Raw genomic sequence first — 22958 nt, forward strand, 5'->3', positions numbered from 1 at the left:
TTCTTCATCATGTTAGTACCTTCTACATAAAGAGCTAGATGCAAAAGTATATAGGATTCAATACCAAAAATGTTTTATACCTCCTTTCACCTAAAAATGGGACTAAGGCTTGGTTCTACCATTGCCTTGATGATCAGTAAATTCAGTGTTAAGTTCAGGGCTTAAAAATAATCTTGTCCCTATTCTAGTAATTTTTTTCCCTCTTTGTAGGATTTCTGATCTTTCTGATTTTATTTTTAGTGATCATATTACATGTGACTTTAAACATGCTTAAATATTTGGATTTTTTTGGAGGGGAAGGGAACAATTAAGCTATTTAATTTCAAATAAATTATGGGTGTACATATATAATGTTTGCTCAGTCCAAACCATGATTGCAAATAATTGTTAAAGTTTTAGTTTTTGTTTTCATTTTAAGGGAATTGTGAATAATTTAGCAGTTTCAGTTTGAGCAATGCGTGTTTTCATCTTTTACTTTTTGATTTAAAAGGATGAAATTTTCCTTTTAGTTCTTAGAAGATGGAATTGATGGTAGGCTCCAGACCTATCTCTGTAGTGAGATCTCAAACAATATGGCTAGTTTTCCCCTCATTATCTTCAGTCATAAAATAAGGGAGTTGGATTAGGGAGGTTTAAGGGATTCTTTCCTGATCCAGCGTTATACTATTCTAAATTTAAGTGTGTTTGATCTTTATATTTAAACTCCCAATTATCGAAAGAGAACACACTCAGAAATGACAACAAGGAGTGGCCACATGAAGAGGAAGTGTCCACACTTGCATCTATTTACAAAGACACCCCCAGGAAATAGACTGTAATGAAACATTTCATTCCAAAATAGATTTCAATGTTATCACATAATGAAGCTCTTGAAGTTCCAAGAACTCAAAATTTGTTCAATGATCTGGCATCATGAAAGTAGATCCTTAACCAGACAAAAGAGCTAATTCATTATGGGGGGGAAATGAGATTTAAAATAGCTACAATTTCTTATTCATTCTAGTTAGTTTTATGAAATTATTATCAACATAAAAATATATTTTTTTGTTGAATACCATGCAAAACAGGAACAGACAGGGAATAGTTTCAGTATTCGGATTTGCTTTGTTTCAAACATAATAGCTAACAATTACTTTTTTCTAGCAGTCAAGATAAACAAAACCATCATCTGTGAAAGAATTTGGTATTAACTTTGTTGTGAAATGCCAGGTAATCTTTACATGCTGCAGCAGGTTAAAAACTGCTCATTTACCTTTAGTACTAGGACGAACTCCAAACAAAAATATGTGATACAAGTAGGTTACATAGCATTAGAAATGTGTTTGTTTAAATCTGTCTTACATAGTTTTCTAGCTAGCTGCCCCTGGTAGATCACTGTACACAAACAGGATATAAGATGCACCTTTCATATCAGATATGCGAGGATGGGACTTTAGTACCTGTGCCTAAAAGAGCAGGCCAAGAAAAGTAAAGAAACATAGTAGATGCTTAGTAGACATTTGTAAAATGAGTGAGTGTTTTTGTATGTTATCTTGATCAATCCAGTGTCTAAAATTGAAGTTAGTAGCCTTTGTCAAAATGGATCTGACTTCTCCATTGCACATGGAACACGTTAAAAGGTGTGTGTAAATATGTATATATATTTAGATGCTACTGATATGAATTACATTTCTGGTGTAGCATATATCTGTTTGAGGTGGTTGATGTAGTTTTCTCCTGAAATACTGAAACAGAATTCTCTACTTGTGAGAAATCCCTTGAGCCTCAGCTTATGAGGTGCTATAACCTATATTTTAATCTTGGTATTGAGGTTTTCCAAAGGATGTGTCTTTCAAAACCTCAAAGGAAACTATATATATATTTTTTACAGCCAATGCAATCAGCCACAGTATAAAAACAACACTTTTCTGAAGGCTTATAAGAAAGAAAGCCAAATACTTTGAATCTCAAGATTTGGCCGCAAAGGGCTAAAAGTCATTATGTGATAACCTACACTTCCATTGGTTTTCCATTTTTGTATCCTGAAAATCATTTGAGAGTACACATAGGGAAACAAAGGTCATATCAACAACTAACATAGGGCAGGAATAGAGATTCCAGGACCTCCTGGAGACAGAGCAGGTGTGTTTCTTTCAGTGTTACATGCTGTGAGTCAGGAGGAAAAGGCTAAATTATCATTCAAACTCACATCCATAGTCTTCACTGGGCCAACCAAATTAATTTAGGTCCACTAGTCTGAAAGACTCAGGATTGAACAGAAGAATGAGAATGTTGTCATTTGTAAGATGTTGGTAAGGAACCTGGAGATATTCTCTTCCCTCCCTTTCTCCCTCCCTCCCTTCCTTCCTTCCTTCCTTCCTTCCTTCCTTCCTTCCTTCCTCCTTCTCCTCCTGGTGGTAGTGGTTTTCTTCTTCTTCCTCTCCTTCTCCTTTCTTTCTGTCTCTCTCATTCTGTCTCTTTCTTGTGTGTTTAAATTCAATGCAGCTGCCTCACAGGTCTCTTTCCCACAGAAACAGGATGTGCTGGTACAGATACAGTAGGTAGAGGGAAAAGGCAACTTTCCTGCTGTGGCTGCATCTCAGGGAGGGGTTCACTGTGTAGTTCCGGTTGCTGCACTGTTCATTCATCTGTGGTCCTACTGTTCTTTTCACAAATTGGGACCCTGGGACAGGTCTGAAGTTGCATTTGAGGGTATCTCAGTTATTTATACATAACGTTTACCACTCTCCTTGCCTTTCTGTGCTATTTACTGTGCTTCTTTCTTCTGCTGTTCTTGTCTAATCTATTTCATGCACTTATAAAAAAAAATCCTGTTTAACACAGGGCTAATTTGCTCTTTTGAATGAAAATTTTTAGTTTCCTTTGGTCACATTAAAAGCAATTTTAGCCACTCCAACTAGAGTTTTAAGATCCACAGGGACAAGAACTAATTCTTTTAAGCTAACTTCAGAATTAGGACAATGTTCAGCACATAGTAAACCTACAATATATATTGACTGGTGGGCGAATGTCCCACTTCCAGGCCCTTGTTCTCTTTAAATTTGCAGGGGTACAGGCCAGTTGTGCTCATTTTTTAGATAGCAGAGATTTGGTGATAAACGCCTGGTTTCTCTGGAGTAGATTGTTGTTGATGATCTTCTGCTATTGGTATTGTTCATGACTCACAGGTGATAGGGATTAATGTTGTCCCCAAATGAGTCTTAATGTCTATTACTGACCCAGACTTCCAAGCTAGCTATCACCACTTTTGCATTGAAGCAGTTGGCATTGCATGAGTATAGAAGCTGCATACACATTGCCACATGGAATTCACTTGCCTGATTGTGTTCTGCTTCTTTGTTTTTGGTCATACAAAAGGGCATTGCCACAGCTGCTGGATTAAGTAATGGCTCAGTATCTGTCTTCAAGGTCATGAAACATGCTATCTCTTGGGACAAGGGTAAGAATTTCAACTCCCATAAAAATCCTCAAAACAATCCTCTTTATTTGTGAATTACCCTACCATGGATCACCTCTTCCTCTCAAAAAATATACTGAAGATATTGTGTGTGTGTGTGTGTGTGTGTGTGTGTGTGTTTTAAACTTCTGGCATTTCCCTTGTTGTCTTTCCTTTAAGTGCTCTACATTCAGAATTCCTAAAAATGTTGAGATTGTTTTCCAGATGTTAGCTTTAGAGCCTGTTCCTGAAATGAGAGCAAGTGAAGTACCTTAAAATATTTGGAAGTCATTTTGTTTTATTTTGTTTATCATCTAGATTTTCCCAGTGAGAATGTCCTGTTGAGAATGCATATCTTAAAATCTTATAACTCTCTCTCAGTTATTGAATTCATATTGTCAATTCGTTTTTACTATTTTAAGCTTTATCACTAAAATTTGGAAGACATGATGAATGAAATTGTTATTTTTAAAGAACCCAAGGAGACAGTTCTTGCCATGGATGAATATATTATTCATCCTGTAAATTTGAAAACAGAGAAGTCCTCTAGTACCAAACATTCTTCTAATATATACCAGCACCATCAGTCCCTTTTAGGACATAACTGAGATACTAAGGAATTAACTTCTTCAAGACACAAGGAAGAAGTTCCTCATACAGAGGAACTGACTAGTACCACCCTGTACAAGCCAATGAATTCATTTGGCATTATTGCAGAAATGCAATTAAATCAGTAATCCCCAAGCACCTTGTTTGTTTTTCAGGTGTGATTTTTAGACTTTAGAAAAGTACAACCAATTTAAGAGGAAGAAGGGATTACACACAGGTGTGTGGTGGCACACGCCTATAATACCAGGTACTCAAGAGCATGAGGTAGGAGGATCACAAGTTCAAGGCCAGCGTGGATACTTTAGCAAGATTCTGCATCCTCAAAAGAAAAGAAAAATACCTGGACATGTAGCTCAATGGTAGAGAGTTTACCTAGTATCATGCACAATGCCAAAGTTCCATTACCAGTATTGGGGGGAAAAAAAATTAGAATCACCTTACTCCCACTCCCATCTGAACAGAATAGTTCTCATGACATTCATTGTCCATTAGAAGGTTTACTTTTAAAGCAAAATTAATATTTGCTAGAAATGACAATTTTAAAGTAATGGATTCTCCATCCAAAGTATTGATCCGATTTTAAGAGCTGAATTTCATATCTCTTTATTTTATTTTGTAAGTAGCAGATAAGAATTTAAAACGACCCTCATCTTATATTGTTAGATAATACCACAGAGAGTATTTCTAACCTCAGTTTTGGCTCCTGTCTACTGGCTAGACCTATTTAAATTACCTAACCTGTTTAATGAGCTCCAAAAATAAATATATATTATAGAGAAAACTCAAACACACCCACTATTTACAGAGAAATTATACATAGAGGGCACTTCTTCAGTATGTGACCCAAATAACCCACATCAGATTTAATTCAATATGGGAACCTGGGATTACACTGGAGCTGTTATCTGGGTCTAACATAACTGCAAAAGCATCTTTAAAAGGTAATACAATCTTGGATCGTCTGTTTCCTAACAAAGATTGAGATCTCCCTGAGAAGAAAATTAATGCATTCTTGTTCTCCCTTTCATCATGATGAGTTAAAAAGAAATTATTTAAATTAAATGCAGTTTCCTTGGAATTTCGTAGCTAATTCTAAAATGAGAAATGAGCCAGTAAGTAATCCTGTTATTTCTGACAGTGCCCAAAATAAGAGGGAAAAAAATTCTTCCTGGCAATCTCTCTTCATTGTGCAGACATCACACATGCTGAGAGGTACCTGGAAAGGCATCTCACAGAGGCAGCAGGTTTCACCATTGAAGTTCATTCTATAAAAGAAGATCATTTCTATAGTGATGGTGAGGAAACTCAAACCTTCCAAGACTTTGATGCAAATGGGTTTATCCAGGTAATTTTTGGCAGGTGATACAAGCCAGCAAGGGAAAAAGAACAACATGGAAAGTACTGAAAGGGAGCAGTGGGTGGGAAACAGGGCCAGAAAGGAGACGCCAATGATAATTTCATACTAAAAACCTTGCCTAGGGCCTCCATGTCTATTCCTTCCACCAATGCTACTCACCGAGATCCTGAAATGGCCCTGAACCTGGTGATAAGACCTATGGGGAGTGGGTGAAGCAAAATAATAATAATAATAATGATAATAATAATATATTTGTGTTTTGATATTGTGTGTTATAAATATCTATAGTGGATATAAAGTAATGTAAGAGAGTAGTTAATAGATCAAATGGGTCAACACTCCAAGAGAGGAGACAAATTATAATGAATTTAATTTCTGAGAAAACAAAGACAATTGAAATTTCAGTATGTACAGTGTTATCCCTCTTAGTCATGAAGAATATTATAGGGTTCTAAGTCTCAGCTCATCTAAATTTAGAAGGAAGAGGTCAAATATTTCTGAAAAGGAGCAAATTTGGCATCCTTTAACCATTTCAAGAAAGCATTTTCATGATGTCAAGGGAGCAGTTCAAAACTTATTTGTTGCAAACTTATTTTTGCGGTGTGAGGAATAAGATTGCTGGTGACAGTTCAACTTTCCAAGAGCTGGGTCTTTGCATGGTATGTATAGGGATAATGTCTCTAAGAGATGCCATGGAGTATAGGTAGAAGAAACCTTTTGTGAAGGGGAGATTGAGAATAGAGGAAAAGAAGAGAACCTGGATGTGAACTTGAGGGGGGGGTATTTTAATGTGGAAACATAATAAGCCCTTTCTTTGTCTCCTTTTTTGAAAGGTCATTTCTTCCTTTGTGTATTTCTTCTTTCTCTGACAGATCTAGTCCCCAGCAGTCAGGCAGTGGGGAAGGCAGAGTGACATTTCCTGAGTCCTAGCGCCACAAAGCACCAGCAATGTGTTTGGCACACCCTCTTTTGAAAATCTGTCTCAGAATATTTGGTAGAGAAGAAAACTGTCTAGTTTTCATTTCACATGGAAATTTATTTCATTGGTTTCATGTCACAGTCCCACAACTGTATAAAGAGTCTTAATGTTCACAAACACAGCAGTGACTCAACAGACATGTGCTGCCACGCTGTAATCCAAAGATCTGATATTAACTACTGAGGCCATTAATGCTTTTAAAAGGAGCTTTTGCTAACTAAACAATCAAATACCGATAATTACTTGTCAATTTTAGCACAGTTCCTGTCACCCTGAATAAACCATTTTCTTTATATTGTGAATGACGAACTTGCCAATAGAACTTTCAATACTAAAACTGCCATGTAGAACAAAACATCTCAGAATCAGTTAACAGGTGTAGCTGCAAGGTAGAGCCTCAGAAATCTGATTAAATGCAATGAAAACGTCTTTGTCAATATGTCAAATCTGGTGACTTCATTTGAATTCAATTCCTTTCTTCTATACCTCATCAACATGAAAAAAAAGTTTTCAAATCATATTCATAAAACTGCTCCTTTACCATTTTTGTTGATCTATAATTTTTTAAAAAAATGAGTTTTTAGCACTTTTAATTTGCATGAAAATAATAATAATAATACATTTAATTATTATTATTTTTATTATTATTGTTATTAGTGCCAGTGGTTGAAGCCAGGGGATCTTAACCACTGAGCCACATCTCCAGCCCATTTCATGTTTGTTTGTTTGTTTTTTGAGACAGGGTCTTACTAAATTGCTTAGTGCCTCACTAAGTTGCTGAGGCTGGCTTTGAACTTGTGATCCTCCTGCCTCAGCCTCCCAAAGTTGCTGGGATTACAAGCATGCTTTGCCTTATTATTATTATTATTATTATTATTATTATTATTATTATTATTATCATCATCATCATGGTGCTAGATATAGAACCCAGCACCTTGTGCACACTAGCCAAGCATTCTACCACTAAGCTACAGCCCTAGCCCTTGTATGAAAATTATTCACCTGATGTTAATTATTGGTTGCCTTTGGGGATACTTAGAGTCTTGATTTTTAAATAATTGTTCCATTTTTTTTTACTTTTATGAAACAATTGAAAATGTGAACCTTGACCAAATATTTGACAGCATTAAGGAATTTTGTTAATATTTTGAGGGTGGGATAATTATTATTTTTTTGTAAGACTAAGTGGATTGTTTATTATGCTTTGTCATTGGCTTAATCACTGAAGAGATGTTGACCTTCTGTATTTAGAGCTCTGTGCTCCAGAGGAGGTATTTGACACTGGGCCATTACCAGGTGATAATTATTCCATCTCTGTTTAAAGGTCTTGCCCAGATTGTTTAGCTATTTTAAATCTTAGTTCACTCTTGAGCACTTGCCACTGAATTCCAAACATTTCAAAATGATAAATTATTCTTTATGAAGTCAAAGAAGACTGTGTTAGCAGTTCTGAAGTAACTCATTGGATGTGATATGATATGTTAACTTGAATATTATTGCCAAAGGATCTGTGATGAATACAACACTTGGCTTTACTTCTTTCTTAATATGTGAATTCAGTTTATACCAATGTAATACGTCTATATATATGTATTTTTAAAAATCATCTAGTGTGACAACAACTTTGAAGAAAAGCAATAGATTTTTTGTACCCTACCTCTCACCCCAAATACCCAAAACTAGATCAATGTCTTCGAAGCAAAGGCCACAAGGTCCCAACTAACTGGCTCAATAATCATTTCAGTAAGGGAAAACCCAGGCCACAGGGAGCTACAGGGTTTCTCAGTTAAAGGGATCTGGATTTGGGGTGATTCAAGGTTAGTTTCCGGTTTTGAATTGGAAGCTGTATAAGAGTGAAGACAATCCTATGATTCAATTTTCTAAAGAAATCCTCTTTATTTTCCAGCAGTGCAAACGATTGAACACAAGACTTTATGCATGCTAGACAATTACTGTATCAGTTAACTACTTACCCAGCCCCTCAGTAAATTTTTTTTTCCATAGTGAGAGAAGACTAGAGTGAAGCTCGGGATGACCTTGTTAACCAGCAATCCTTTCAGCTGCTGGGAGAAGGATCTGTGTTGTATTTTTAGGGCTTGGACAATGTTCATTTGTTATCTTCATTTAGGCATGATTACAGAATGGTCTTTATGTTGCATCGACCCATCAGAGTGGTGATGTTCTGTGAGATCTTTATGTTCAGAAGGAGGATGTCAACACTCAAATGGAACTGCCAGTTGGTCACAAAGGTAGTGGTGGGGTAGTTCCACCAGCCCAGCTGGTGGTCCTGGGGTAGTTCCTATAAGTCAGGAGGGGTTTTTCTCATTCCCAGAGGCAGTTACATCCAACTTTTTAGCAATCTCTTTTGGGACTTACCTCCAGATTCCTAAATGTTAGTTTCTCTTGGTTTTCAAATATTTGATTTTATTTTTAAAATACATGACTTCCTTCTGTAGAAGTAACACTTTTAACTCCCTTATATCTATACTACTGTATATACTTCCCACATACACACCTCCTGGACCCATCCTGGTAATATATTTACATTGTAATTTTTATTTTAACTAATTATATAAACACTTTCATTATTATGGCTATGTAAGTAATATTCATAACAGAACTATACAGTGTACTATAAATATATATCCTTCCCTTTCAATTTGGTTTTATAAATGTCTTGCATTTCATTGGCTCAGTTATCAATAATCTTTCCCCCAAATTCTCCAAGGAAAGAACAAAACTTATCTTCAAATATTTAAAACATCTGGAAATTCTCCAGTTTTTCCTGTTTGCAGCTTCCTGGAGATGACTACCCGCAGTGGTGGCTCATGAGCCCCAGAACCTGTCACCTTGAGACTTCATATTAGGCATTTAATTTAGCTGTTTCCTTCTAGATTTTCTGTTAACCTGATCTCAACACCTTCTTTTTTCTTGTTTTACCTTGTTGCTTTTAGTAGAGTTAAGTCCCTTAGAAGCTTCCCAGGAAATGGTACATAGAAGGCAAATACTTGGATTTTGCATCCTGAAATAGCCCTTTTTTAACACACACACACACACACACACACACACACACCTTGGGCCAAAAAGAGTTCAGAGAGGTTTGCCTTCTAATATTGAAATTACAGCTCTATTATCTTCTGTGTGCCAGTGCTGCTGTGAGAAGTCTGATGACTTCTGATTTAAATGTAACCTGTTGTTCCCCTTTGGAGGCTATTAAGATATTTGTTCTCGATGCTTTAGATTTTCATGGTGACAAGACCAATTTTGCTTCCTTTCTGTATATATCTTTCCAGGACCCATCAGTCTGAAATATCATATCCTTTTATTCTGAGAAATATGTTTTTTGTTTGACAATTTCCTTCTGTTTTTCTCTTTCTAGAACTTATATTTGTCAGACCATCTGGATTTGACTTTTAATTTCCCTTTTTTCCTGTTGTTTTATCTCTTCATCTTTTTGTTTGACCTTTTGACAGATTTTTTTTTTTCAATTGCTTCTTTCTGCCCATTTACTAGCTTAAAATTTTCTGGGATCAGCTGAGTGTGGTGGTGCACACCTGTAATCCTAGTAACTCAGGAGGAAGAGGCAGGAGGATTGCAAGTTCAAGGCCAGCCTCAGCAATTTAGTGAGGTCCTACACAACTTAGTGAGACCCTGTCTCAAAATAAAAAATAAATAAAGGACTGGAAACTTAGCTGAGTGGTAAAGCCCCCCCTGAATTCAATCCTCAGTACAAAAAAAAATTTTTTTCTGTAACCATATTTGAATTTCTGAGAGTTATTTCTCATTGGTTGGATGTTTCCTTTTTAAGAAAATTTCTTGTTTTATGGATACATTTTTTGGTCTTATCCTAGATTCTGAAATGTATGTATTTTAACTGCTGAAAGTAGTAATTATAAATGTGTTTGGTGTTTTTTTTAATTTAATTTTTTTATTGGTTGTTCACAACATTACAAAGCTCTTGACATATCATATTTCATACATTAGATTGAAGTGGGTTATGAACTCCCAATTTTACCCCAAATGCAGATTGCAGAATCACGTCAGTTACACATCCACAATTTTACATAATGCCCAATTAGTAATTGTAGTATTCTGCTACCTTTCCTATCCCCTACTATCCCCCCTCCCCTCCCCTCCCATCTTCTCTCTCTACCCCATCTACTGTAATTCATTTCTCTCCTTGTTTATTTTCCCATTCCCCTCACAACCTCTTATATGTAATTTAGTATAGCAATGAGGGTCTCCCTTCATTTCCATGCAATTTCCCTTTTCTCTCCCTTTCCCTCCCATCTCATGTCTCTGTTTAATGTTAATCTTTTCTTCCTGCTCTTCCTCCCTGCTCTGTTCATAGTTGCTCTCATTATATCAAAGAAGACATTTGGTATTTGTTTTTTAGGGATTGACTAGCTTCACTAAGCATAATCTGCTCTAGTGCCATCCATTTCCCTGCAAATTCTATGATTTTGTCATTTTTTATTGCTGCATAGTACTCCATTGTATATAGATGCCACATTTTTTTATCCATTCATCTATTGAAGGGCATCTGGGTTGGTTCCACAGTCTAGCTATTGTGTGTTTGGTGTTTTATTCTCTTCTGTGTGTCGTCTTTGTTTGTTTTTTCCAAGTCCTTTATTCAGGTTTGTTAGCTTTAGTCTTTAATTTTGTGTTAGAGTCATATTCAAATGTCTGACCTCTTGAGCTGTTACTTCATACTTAAAGGTGAGGCATGAGGAACATTGTGTAGAAACTCTGCATACATGGGGCTCATGAGTAGGAGCTTCATTGTGGAAAGGTTGGCAGGGACAGGGAGGAGCTGGGAATTGGGGGAGGGACACTAAATGATTCATTACCAGTTAGTTAGAGTGTTTGGTTACTCCAGAGAGGAAGTCTTCAATTTTATGCCTAGGATGTTATGCTTGTCAGCCCGTGTTCTTATTTAGGGCTAAGCTGAAGAACAGAGGGGAAACTCATTAGACTCAGAAGGCTACAACAAGAGGATCACCAAGTTCAAGGTCAATCTGGGCAACTTGGCAAGACCCTGCCTCAAAATTAAAAAAAAAAAAAAAAGGGGGGGGCTGGGGATGTGGCTCAAGCGGTAGTGTGCTCGCCTGGCATGCGTGCGGCCCAGGTTCGATCCTCAGCACCACATACCAACAAAGATGTTGTGTCCGCCAACTAAAAATAAAAATAAATATTAAAATATTCTCTCTCTCCTCTCTCACTCTCTCTTTAAAAAAAAAAAAAGATAAAAGGGCTAAAGATATGGCTTATTGGTAAAGTATCCCTGGATTCAAGTTTCAATACCAGTGAAACAAATAAATACATAGGTAAATAAATAAACTTTGAAAAATAAAATTATGGATATAATCCGTATAGTTAACATGGTACTTCCGTTCCTTTCTCCATTCAGCCTAAGCCATGGTCCTTTCTGCTGCAATTTCTTCATAGAGAAAATCTCAGAGCTTCAATGCGTGGGAGAGAGATGCCTAGCTATTTGGGACAGAGGAGAGGGACATAGAAATCTACTGCTCCCAAAACCAGTCACAAGGAAAACTTCCGTTTATAGCTTCAAGTTCACTCTCACACTGAATGTTGGTAGGTGTGTCCAAATGCTGGAACCTTCTGAGGTTTTGACAAGAACTGTCTCCCCTCCTCATCATTTATATGCTTAGATGTCAACTGTCCTTGTTGATCAAATCACTTATCACTTGTCTGATGCTTTCAATCTTCTAGGAGTTTGTTGATACCTTTGTCAACCGTTCTCTTTATTTGGAGTTTATATATTGTTTACATATTTTTCATTGGTATCTTAGAAGAAAGCAGTTAAAATATATGCATTTGAACCAGAAATGTTAGCTTTGATTTTTACCGTTTGTTCCTTTAAAACATTTAACAATCGGTAAGCACTTTGAAAAATCTTATATTTCATTTGCATTTTTCCAGTGTACTAAGTTATTGGGGGAGAGCAAAAGCAAGACAAAATTTTTAAAATTTCCTTTTCCTTCTTCTTTTACCCTTCTTCCAGTTGTATGAGACTGTCTTCAACAAACACAAGATGGGCACTCAATGGCTGATTGCACAAAATCTTTGATGCAGCCAACTACAGAAAAAAAATGCCAACATCAGATAATAGAACTAATAATGTGGAGTCATAATCAGAAGCATTCATAACTCTCTTACATTGGACCTACCCACTAGTATTTACCACAAAATCCATAGAAAACAGCACACTTTATTAGGCCCCCAAATTTTATTATCCTCATCTCCAACAGGATTAATAGGTGGTCAGATCTACTTCAGAGCCTTATTTCCTCAGATAGCAAAGGAGAGACTATCCTGCCTACCTGAATTTTATCTTTAGCACATTTTGGTGCTTTTGATGTGAACAAATATTATTGTTCTTTCAACCATGTAATATTTCTAATGAGTTCAAGACTGCTAACGTCTTAAAGTCAGTGGATGCACAGGATTTTCAGTAAGAAAGTAAAAGGAATCATAACGAGTATTGACAGTGAAGATGCTAATCAAACGTTAAAACCAATCAGATGAACTTGTGCAGTTAACTCGCAAAATGTCAGTTCTTCCTGTGGTTAGTGACATCAATTAATTGAAAACGAGATGCAGGAACATGCAGATGCTTGTTTTAACAAGTCAAAGCAGCGTGGCTTGTGGTAGGTCTCATTTTGTAAATATTACTTGTTCTTAAGAAGCTAGACTGAGAACAAGTTGAGGCTTGAGGACAGCAAACATTATAGAGGCTGAGAAGAAAGGTTGTTAGTTTTTGTTCCTTCTTTATTTTTTCCCCCTCCCTGAGAAAGGATTTTCCCACAAGTCTATGAGGAAATGAATGTAGATTGGTCCAGTGATCTGGCATTTCTTTATCAGTTTCATTGAACACTTAAACATAGACCTGGTATAAATTCTTTGATGTTTTCTACTTCCAGGAATTCATTCATCACCTAAATTCTGACTTTTCATCTAAGAGCACATTCTAAAGGATTGTTCTGAGTTATATGAATCTCTACAAATCCAAAGTTAATCAGATTATCTGCCCATCAATCCCAGTGTTCCTCCTAAATCCCTGAATGGGTTTACAATCTATGAAGCTCCCTAAACTGAAAATTTTAGTTATATGCCACTACCAAGCACAATTCTTTTATCAGGGATCTAGAAATATTTCTAAAATAAGTGAATGGAGGGATTTTCAATGCTTTCTATTCCTCTCCTTCAACCTGACAGCTGAAAATTCTATCCACTCCACTTCAAGTCCCTCGTAAGGCATCTCCTTCTCCTGTCTGCAGGTCCTCAAGCCTTGTGTCTTGTGTCTCTGACATCTAAGCCACCTGCATCCCTGCAGCACAGATTTGGTCACATTGTAGATTCATTTGAAAATATTTCCTCTCTTCTGTGTGCAAAATAAAATTCTAACTTCCCTTCCTGACTCTCTGCCCTTCTTCTTGCTACTTTGCCTGACCCATGAACCGAACCTTCCTCCAAAGCCTCACTTTGCCTTCTGTGAGCCCGCTCTGGGGTTTTCCTGGGTTGCAGTGTCCCTTCCCTGTGTTCTCTTACGTGACCCAATCCTGTTCATCCTTTAGCTCCTAATTCAAACATCTAAGCCTCTAATCAAAATTAAGTTTTTACTCCCAAAGTTTTCATGATACTTTTTGTTCATACTTCTGCCCTAGTTCTCAACAATCTAAGCTATATTTTAATAATCTGTTCATGCCGTTGTCTCTCTCTCTCTCTGAAGTCCCCAAAGCACTTAAATAGTGCTTGGCCCTCTGTAAATGCAGTGGAAAGTTTTCAGAATTGGCACCGAATTAAAGCCATATGTACATTATTTTGGGAATTACACATATGTTCCAGGAGTTAGAGAAAATAAACTAAAATGGAATCAGAAAGTCTTTAATATTGAGAAGAGCCTGAAAATATTTTTAAAATGTGATCCATGATGTGATATGGACTCATATTTCAAAATAGGGCTTCTTTCACAAGGAACAGAGGGTCACTGCAAAACAAGATGGTCAGCAGAGACTCTCTCCTGGAGCCAATAGTCCCCACACTGCTCCTCAACTCCCCCCTTAGATTCTCAGGCCCAGACCTGTGGCTTTGTTTCTTGTCTTTATTCCCTGGGCTTGTGTTCCTATCTAGTCTTCCAGGTGTCATGAGTGTAGCTCTAAGAGCCCCAGTGCTAAAGATGAGATAATGTGCTGCCTGTGGGAGGGAAACATTCCAGGTCCCCTTTGGAAAGCTTTCATTTCACTCCAGTACATCTGAGGGAACAGGAGCCTCTTTCAAATGCACCACCCTGTACCTTTGGTGTGTGCCCTCCCTTCTTCAGGGAGGGGGATTGGAGAGCCAGAAGCAGCCTGTTCTGGTGCACACTCCCTGGGGGGCCCTCCATGGAGTCCTGTACTGCAGTTGCCCCATGTGTAATGGGCTCACAGAGTGGGCAGCAGAGTTGAGAGCTTGCAGTGACTGTATTTTTAAATTATATATGGCAAAGACTCCTTGCTCATTCAGAGAAAGCCACTCTTCAGGTTTGCTCTCTTTTATTGAGAAGGTATTTCCCAATTACAGGGAAATTATCAAGGAGTAAGAAGGCCAAGTTCCTATCTCCATCTAGCTGCCAACTTACCATATAAAAGAGAATTAATTATACTTACCTAAACAACGGCAGTAGGATCTGCTCCAGTAGAAGAATCCTTTTTCTTTGAACTCTTTACTATAAAAATACTATATATATATATATATATATATATATATATATATATATGCTAATCAGTAAATTGTAAGGACCCCCATATGTAACTATATCCAGTTTTGACAACTATCAATTTTTATAGCTGATCTTATTTTATCTATATCCCATTCCTATACTTTGCCTTGAAACAAACAGGACATCATATTTGTTTTTCATTCACAAGTATTTTTAAGAATGTGTATTGCCAGTTCTGGAATCCATATTTTGTTGTGTCAAAGCTGAAAAGGATTTGAGCTTCATTAGTGTGTTGAATTTGCAAAAGCGAGCTGAAGAGTTGGGTTGTGTGAAGTAGCTGTATCCCCGTGATTAATCTATTCTGTACACAAAAGCAAAGGGTTTGGAAACGCCCCTCCTTTGGTCACCTAGTAACTTTTCACTAGTCAACAACAAGCTGAATAAGCTATTATGTTGCAGGAAAGTGCTTGACTAGCTGACTTGGATCTTCTCCTAGATTTTAGAAGAAATAACCATCACCAGGTTTGAATCAGCTAAACCTCTAGGCTTTGCTGGCAGGAAAGAGGCATATTATTTTTGGAGCATAAAATGGATACAGAAGACTTGGGCTCAGGTAAACTAGGCCAAATATTGAAGCAGATTTGGAGACAAAACCAAATGCTAAAGCAGGCACTCCTGGGTGATGACCTTTGTGAGGGGCCTGGGGCGGCCACCTGGTTGGCCACAGTGGTCTTTCTGGGTCAGGAACTCAGTGGGGCTCTTCACCAACTGTTGGAGCACACTGCAGGGACCCTGTGTTCCACCTGCCAGCAGCTGTATGTGCTGCTTGACAAGGAGAACGCATGTATCTGGAGGCAAGGTAAGTATCTTTTTGATTTATTCCTTTCTCTAAGAAATATTGATAGGACACCATCTAAGAGATGCTACAAGCAGACTAACAAGCCTATGGTAGAGTCTCTGTTTATAAGGGACTGGCAATAGAATAGGGTAAGACAAATTCATAATAATGCAAGGAAGTGGCAAGTTGGTCCTACTGGAGATAAAAGACTGAAGTCTTATCTCTTTGGAATCAGACAGGATCCTATTTTTAGGTGATACATTTAGAATTTTTCCAGAAAAAAAAAAACCCAAAAACCAAAACGTGATATTTGAAATGAAACTTCAGTAATGAAACTTCAGTAATGAATTGGAATTATGTAGTTAGAACCTTGAGAATCTTGAGGTATTATTAACAGGATACAAGGCTTAGAGGCCTAGTTTGGGGCAGAGAAAAGCAGTTTTTCTATATTGGAATATAACATTCTATTTCTAGAGACATTTGAGCCAGGATAACTAATTACAAAAGAACTTGAAGGACTGGGGTGATGTGGGATAGGAAACTGGATCCCCCCACACCTATGGGGCAAGTTCTTGGGAACGGGCCCAGTTATAGATGCTGAAACATACAGTGAGGCATGAAAAATGAATGAATTGATGAATACAATCTTAGACAATAGCAGTTACTCTACCCAAGAGTATAGGTGGCATCCTGAAGTCCAGCTGTAAATAATAGTGTCAAGCTATAGGGGCAGTCTCAATCCATCAGGAAAGCAGGGTGAATATTACTAAGAAATTCAGTCTAGAGGACAAATAGTGAGCATCAAAGAAATCTGCCAAAGGCAGCAGGGTCCAGGAGCTGTCAGCTGGAGCTCATGATGAGGTTTCCAGTGTCTCTAGAGAACATCAAACATGATCTTAGGTAATGTCAAGACAAGTCTTCAGCTACCAGAAAACAGGGAGTCCAAAATAAAGACAGGGTCTCCGGTAAAAGACAAAGAATAGGTTGTCAGAACTGGAGCCCAAAGATAAGCCCAGACTAGTGAAGGGATAATTTGGTGATGATTCTGAAAACATTGAGCTATGGACCCTTAAATCACAAATTCTTTAGTTCAGAATCTAATCCTAAAAACCAATAAGATGCTAAGCCCTCTAGAAGTCATCAGGTGACCTTTGTCATTTGCAAGAAGAGGGATGTGCAGATCAGAGACTGTTATGAAACGGGAATGGAGTGACGGATGGCATCAAATCAGGTCCTAACGAAGGTTTACACTGACGTAAAGAGCCTGGACTTCATTGAGCAGCCTTTGAGCAGACACCGTAGGTTCCTGTAGGCATAATAAGAGCGGCTCTTTGAACGACCAATTTGAAAATTTCTAATGACCACCAATCCAGTAGGAGAAATGGCGTAAATCTAATCCTATTCTCATGGGAGAAAACAGCTCTTCCCCAATATATCAGCAGAAAAAAACACAGCTACAGCATTTCTGCTCTCCAGGCCTCATTTGGAGTGTTTAGCTAATTTTAGGCTCATCATTTTGAATGGGTAATTGTTTAACTGTAGTAACTTCAGAGGCAAAGGAGCAAATCTCAAAATCACACCAAAAGAGGAATGATTGAGGGAGTAGCCAACTTCAGTTCTTACCCCAGAGAAGGAGGTCATGGTATTTGTTTTAAAAATTCAAAGCATTTTCTTGAGCAAGAGAGATCAAATGTACTTTTTCTACCATGTTTAAAAGTAGCTTGTTTCTAGTTCCTAGAAGTGTTTAAAAGGTCAGTTGTGCAAATCAGCCTTTCTTCAGGAGGTTGGCTTAAGTACCCACTAAGGGTCTTGGTAGGTTTCTAAGATTTTTTTTTGCCATATTTCATTGGAGAAGCATGATTTGGTTTAGTTTAGTATTTATTCTTTTGTGTGTGTGTGTGTGTGTGTGTGCATGTGTGTGTGTGTAGAAATTATTGCTTTCATAGAATGCCTCATGAAAATGAAGGAGCATTTGGGGAACACTGCTCTTCTTCTAAAGAAAGAAGAAAAGGAGATGTGTAATTTATGCAGGATGCATGATGAACATACTCCACAGCGGACAATGACCACCATTCATGACACCAAAGCAACAGACATTGCTGCAAGAGAGGAACTAAATGTCATAGAAACAGCTACTGTTTCTCCCACAAATGAGGAGGAAAGCCATTACACAAATCAGGTTCAGTTAAAAGAAAATAAAACACATATAAATTCTGAATTTGTGGAAAGAGAAAACAATGTGTCATTGAATGGAAATGTTACAGGGCAAGAAACGTCACAGAACACCATGTTCCCAGATAATGCAGAAAATGAAGATGATAAACAAATAGGACACGTGACTGCTGAGAACATAAATGGCAACAAGAAGGAGATTCATGACATAATCCAGATAACAAAAAGAGAAATTCAAGGGACTTCAGAAAGCCAAAGAGAAGAGATTACCACATCCTCAACAAGACGGGATATCTCCAGTAAACTTGTGAATAATCTTCCCAGTGACTCAGACAGTCTAAAGCAAAAGAGTAGCATAATGGAAAAGGAGTAAGTAAACACAATGTGAGATATGCCTTTCAATATCTACCTGTTTATGTGTTTTTGTAGTTAGGAAATGTCTTCGCCCATTTGGGTTGCTATAACAAAATAGCACCAAGTGGGACCTTTTAAACAACATAGTTCTGGAAGCAGAGAAGAGAGAGAAGGTGTTGGCATATCAGTGTGTAGTGAGGACTTTCTTGTTCATAGATGGCACCTTCTTGCTGTGTGTGCACATGGCGGAAGGGGTGGGAGTGTTTCTGGGGGGCCTGTTTTATGAGGGCAATAATCCCATTCATCAAGATTCTACTTTCAGGACCTAAGCATCTTCCAGATGGCCCCACCTCTTAATGCCATTACCTTGGTTGTTAGGATTTCAACATATGAATTTTAAGAAAGTACAATCATCAGGACCATACCAACATATATGTTATTTATACATGAATACGATTTTACATTTTCATGTCATATCTCTGACACATATTATACATCAGTAATTCAGGTTAAATTCCCCCCTCAGAAATTGATGTGGCTGCCATTACTTATATTATTTGTTTCTTACAGTTTTAGAAAACATATGTATTAAATGTTTCTTTAAAATAAGAAAGAATTAACTACATGAGAAAGTAATAAAAACAATTGTTCAAATCATTACTTTTTGAATTGTAAGAAAAAAGTAGAAGATTGAAGAATGTTAAAAAAAATTAAAAGAACATTTTCTAGCCTCTTATTTATTTATGTTTTTTCTGGCTTCAAGAAAATCACCATAATTTTTTAACCTGTGTCTTTTGAACTCTGGAAACTCATGGATAAGCCTTGGGAGCTTTTAAATTTGATTCTGTATGTTCATGCCAATTTTATCTCCTTGGAAAAATTTCACAGTTCTCATGAGACTCTCTAAATGTCCATGATTTAAACAGAGGGAAAAAGATTTATGAATCTGATGTATTTTTATGAATTATATCCCCTTCACAAAACTGCAAGTATCCTTTGTCTAGATAGAACAAAATATCCACAAATCATAATTTCCCAGATAAACAATACCCCTAGAAGCAATAGGGACTGGGGGGTGACCACTTGTTTTGGGAATTAGATAGACTTGATTTTTATTTTCTGTTTTATTACACACTATTTCTGTGACCCTGAGCAATTTGCTCCATTGTTGACCTCATTTTTCTTGTTTGTAGAAATAATATATATTTCCTGGGTATATTTGATAAGGTCAGAGGAGAAAATCATGGAAAGGGCCTACCACCATGCCACTCTGTAGGTGTTGGTGCCCAGCTAGATGTTAGTGTGCTATTTCATTTCACCCTCAGCTACCCTCACTTTCCCTGCCTCCTCCTCACTACCTCTCTTCACCTATCCCCTCCACATCACTGCTATGATGTATTGATTCTCTTTCAGATAAATTTACAGTACCATTTCCAGGACAACATCACTAACAGAGTCGGGGATCTTTGGCAAGTCAATATGCTCACATTGACCCTAGTTATCTATGAAATGAAGAGGTTCGGTTAAGTTTTGCTGTGATGTCCCCACAGTCAGACTCTAATGAAGTGTATAGATGACTCGTTCAATATAGGAAAGACTGCTGTGGTTTGTAAGAATTACTGTCCCTGCAAACCAACTGCTACAGTTTTTAGCATGTGGTTACCCATCTCAGTTGAGAAAAACATCAACACTTTATATCCTCACATTCAGAAATGACTCAAAACATCAGTTAGTGAGTCATAGGCCTGAACCACTCCCTCTAACACCTCCTTTAGGTGTTCCCCAGTTAGTGATTTCCTCTTTATGGCATCCAAATCAATTGTGCTTGGCTTGCATGTTTAAGAAGATGACTATTCATTCCAGTCTTCCAGGCTAGGAAGCCATCACACCACATAAAAGTACATGTCATAAACAAAACCTTTCTCAGAATCTGCTGTAGTTCCTGTATGGTTACCTTTCCAGAAGAACCCTATCTTCTTCAGAGTAGCTGTCCTGGTGTGTACACAAAGGAGAAACAAGACTAGAATAAACCAACAAGATTATTTTAGTGACTAGAGACTAGATAGTATTTTATTAAGGTTGAGGAGTATGGGAAGCCTTTGTAGTTCTCCTCATCCTACTTCATCTGTTGATTGGGAACCCATAGCTCTGGAAGAAGAGTGCATTGAGAGAGTGTCCAGACACAGAGGTGGATTATTCCTGAAGTCACTGTACCCTCAATTGAACGATGTTCATTTTATGAATTAACTTCATCACTATCACTAGAGAATACTCTAGCAGACCAATGCTCTGTGTAATCTTTTGTTCCTTCTCACTTTATGAGTTCAGAATTATAAATATAAATAAATGATTCTCTCTGTAATATGAGCATCTTTTTTAGATTTCTGCATTAAAGTGCCCTTTAAAATTCTATATACCAATAATATCAGTACATATATTGGTACTGATACATACCAGTATGTAAAATATACTAATAAAATTCTATATACCAAACCCAGATAAGATTATTTTGTAACTGTAAAATATTGCTGTGCTAAATATATAGATCTTTTTATTTCTCTCTACCTTTGCTATGTTTCAATCATTTCCCTAGTACAAAATGACAAATAGAAGAAGAGGAGAAACTCAAGTTGGTAATTTTAATAGAGATCTAATAGTTACTGAGTACCCAGCTTATGCTAATTCATTACTATAAGAAGTTTAGATGTTTTGTCTCATTCAGTCTTCACAACACATGATTATGGATGAAGCAAACAGTACTTTGGAATCATTTGAGGAAGTGTAAGAGTTGAGTTTGAGTTATTGTGTTAAATATGGATGGAGCCAATTATTGGTTCTAAAATTTACAACCTGTGAGATATGTAGCAAGCTAAATTTTCTTTCTTTTCTTCCTTCCTTCTCCCTCTCCCCTTCTTTCCTTTCTTTCTTTCTTTCTTTCTTTTCAGCCTCCATCTCTATTTTGTGGTGGTAAGGATGGAACCCAGAGCCTCATATACACGAGGCAAGCACTCTACCGCTGAGCTACATCCCCAGCCCTGTGGTTAGATTTTCTAACCCTGATTCCTTGTCTGTAAAATGGTGATGATAGTAGTCCTCATCTGACACAATAGTTGTGAAGATTAATGAAATTATGTAGACTTAAAACCTGGACCATAGAAAACATTAAGTTTTAGCTATTTTAATAATAATTATTGATGTCTATGGTCATACAAATAGAAAGTGACTGATCTCAAGTTTGAGTTTAAATCTATAAGGCTCTAAAAGTCTTTGGTAATTATAGTAGTTAAAATGAGAAAAATATTGTCAAATTAAGCTTTTGGAATGATTATTTGAGGATTGCAAACAATCTGTTCCTAATTACTACTGAATTCAATCTCTGAACCATTCTCAATCTTTCTAAAAAAAAATAGAGTTCACATCACTCTTTGATCTAGTGTGTTTATACAATTATAATACCTTGTACACAAGTACTCCCTTACCTTGTAATGTGGGAAACCATTTAGTAATTAGTTCTTGGTCTATCAAGAAGCATCAGCAATCTTCAAGTTCTTATTATGAAGTAAACGATACTAAGAAATAAATCAATCACATAAATAACAATAGTAGTCACATTAGTAAACAATAATTATGGCTAACATATAGTATAATGCCTACTTTCAAATTACTTAATATATAATAGGTCACTTAACCCACAGTTTTCCTATAAAGTAGATATCATTTAATACTACTTTATAGTTAAGGAAACTGGCATAGACAGGTAGAGTACCTCTCCCAAGGTCACAGGTTTTATAGGGAGAACTGAGGTTCGTACCAAGGCAATATGCTCTAGAGTTTGTGCCCTCTGCAGAAAGCTACGAAGTACATTTAAAAATAATAATAATTGGAAAAATGACATTCTGTTGTTTCTGCAGGTATCTAATGCTGAGCGAGGAGTCTGACCCCCAAGTGTCTTGCTACATTACCGCACCATCACGTGTCCTACAGCAGCTGGAGTGCCGGATAGTTAACAGCATGAGTTGCTTAATAGTGAGTGATAATGAAGAGCTGGTTAGCAATGTCATCTCCATTGAATGCTCAGATAAGGAAGAGAGAATTCCATTTCCAATATGCATTGCAATTCCATTTACTGCACGTTACAGGGGAAATTACAGAGACATCATGGTGAAAGTGTCTGACATAAACCTTCAGTCAAGTTACCTAACCCCAAATTCTCTAGAAGGAATGAGAGGAAGTTACAAGGTCAGTAAATCCTTGGCTACATTTGCATTTGCTGTAGGGCAGACTAATAGATTATATTGTAGATATAATGGCTCCATTGATAACAAAGGGTGGATAGGTTTGTGCCAATACATTTATACTTTTTTGCCATCTATAAAGATCAGAGAGCAGAAATGACTTGCCAATGTCAGGAATTGAGAACTTGGATCTAGGACTCAGCAAGTGTTATTTTTTCACTTAGGAAACAAAAGTGACATCATAGTTTAATTAACT

The 22958-nt window shown here is 37.1% G+C and overlaps 1 protein-coding gene across 3 annotated transcripts in view; it reads left to right on the top strand.

Moving 5' to 3' along the window:
* The first annotated feature begins 15573 nt into the window (after positions 1-15573).
* Dthd1 (death domain containing 1) overlaps positions 15574-22958 on the top strand; it is a 60994-nt gene continuing 53609 nt past the window's right edge. Inside the window, exons 1-3 of one of the 3 annotated variants that reach the window (XM_005319901.4) lie at positions 15574-15962; positions 17870-18482; positions 22379-22706. In XM_005319901.4, the coding sequence (XP_005319958.3) occupies positions 15692-15962; positions 17870-18482; positions 22379-22706 (1212 nt within the window). In that variant the 5' untranslated portion in view covers positions 15574-15691. Of the gene's footprint in view, positions 15963-17869; positions 18483-22378; positions 22707-22958 lie in introns of those variants that run through there. The other 2 variants (XM_040292550.2, XM_078021177.1) reach the window with 2 other exon arrangements.

Source organism: Ictidomys tridecemlineatus, chromosome 9, assembly GCF_052094955.1.
Source record: "Ictidomys tridecemlineatus isolate mIctTri1 chromosome 9, mIctTri1.hap1, whole genome shotgun sequence".
NCBI classification, from domain to species: Eukaryota; Metazoa; Chordata; class Mammalia; order Rodentia; family Sciuridae; genus Ictidomys; species Ictidomys tridecemlineatus.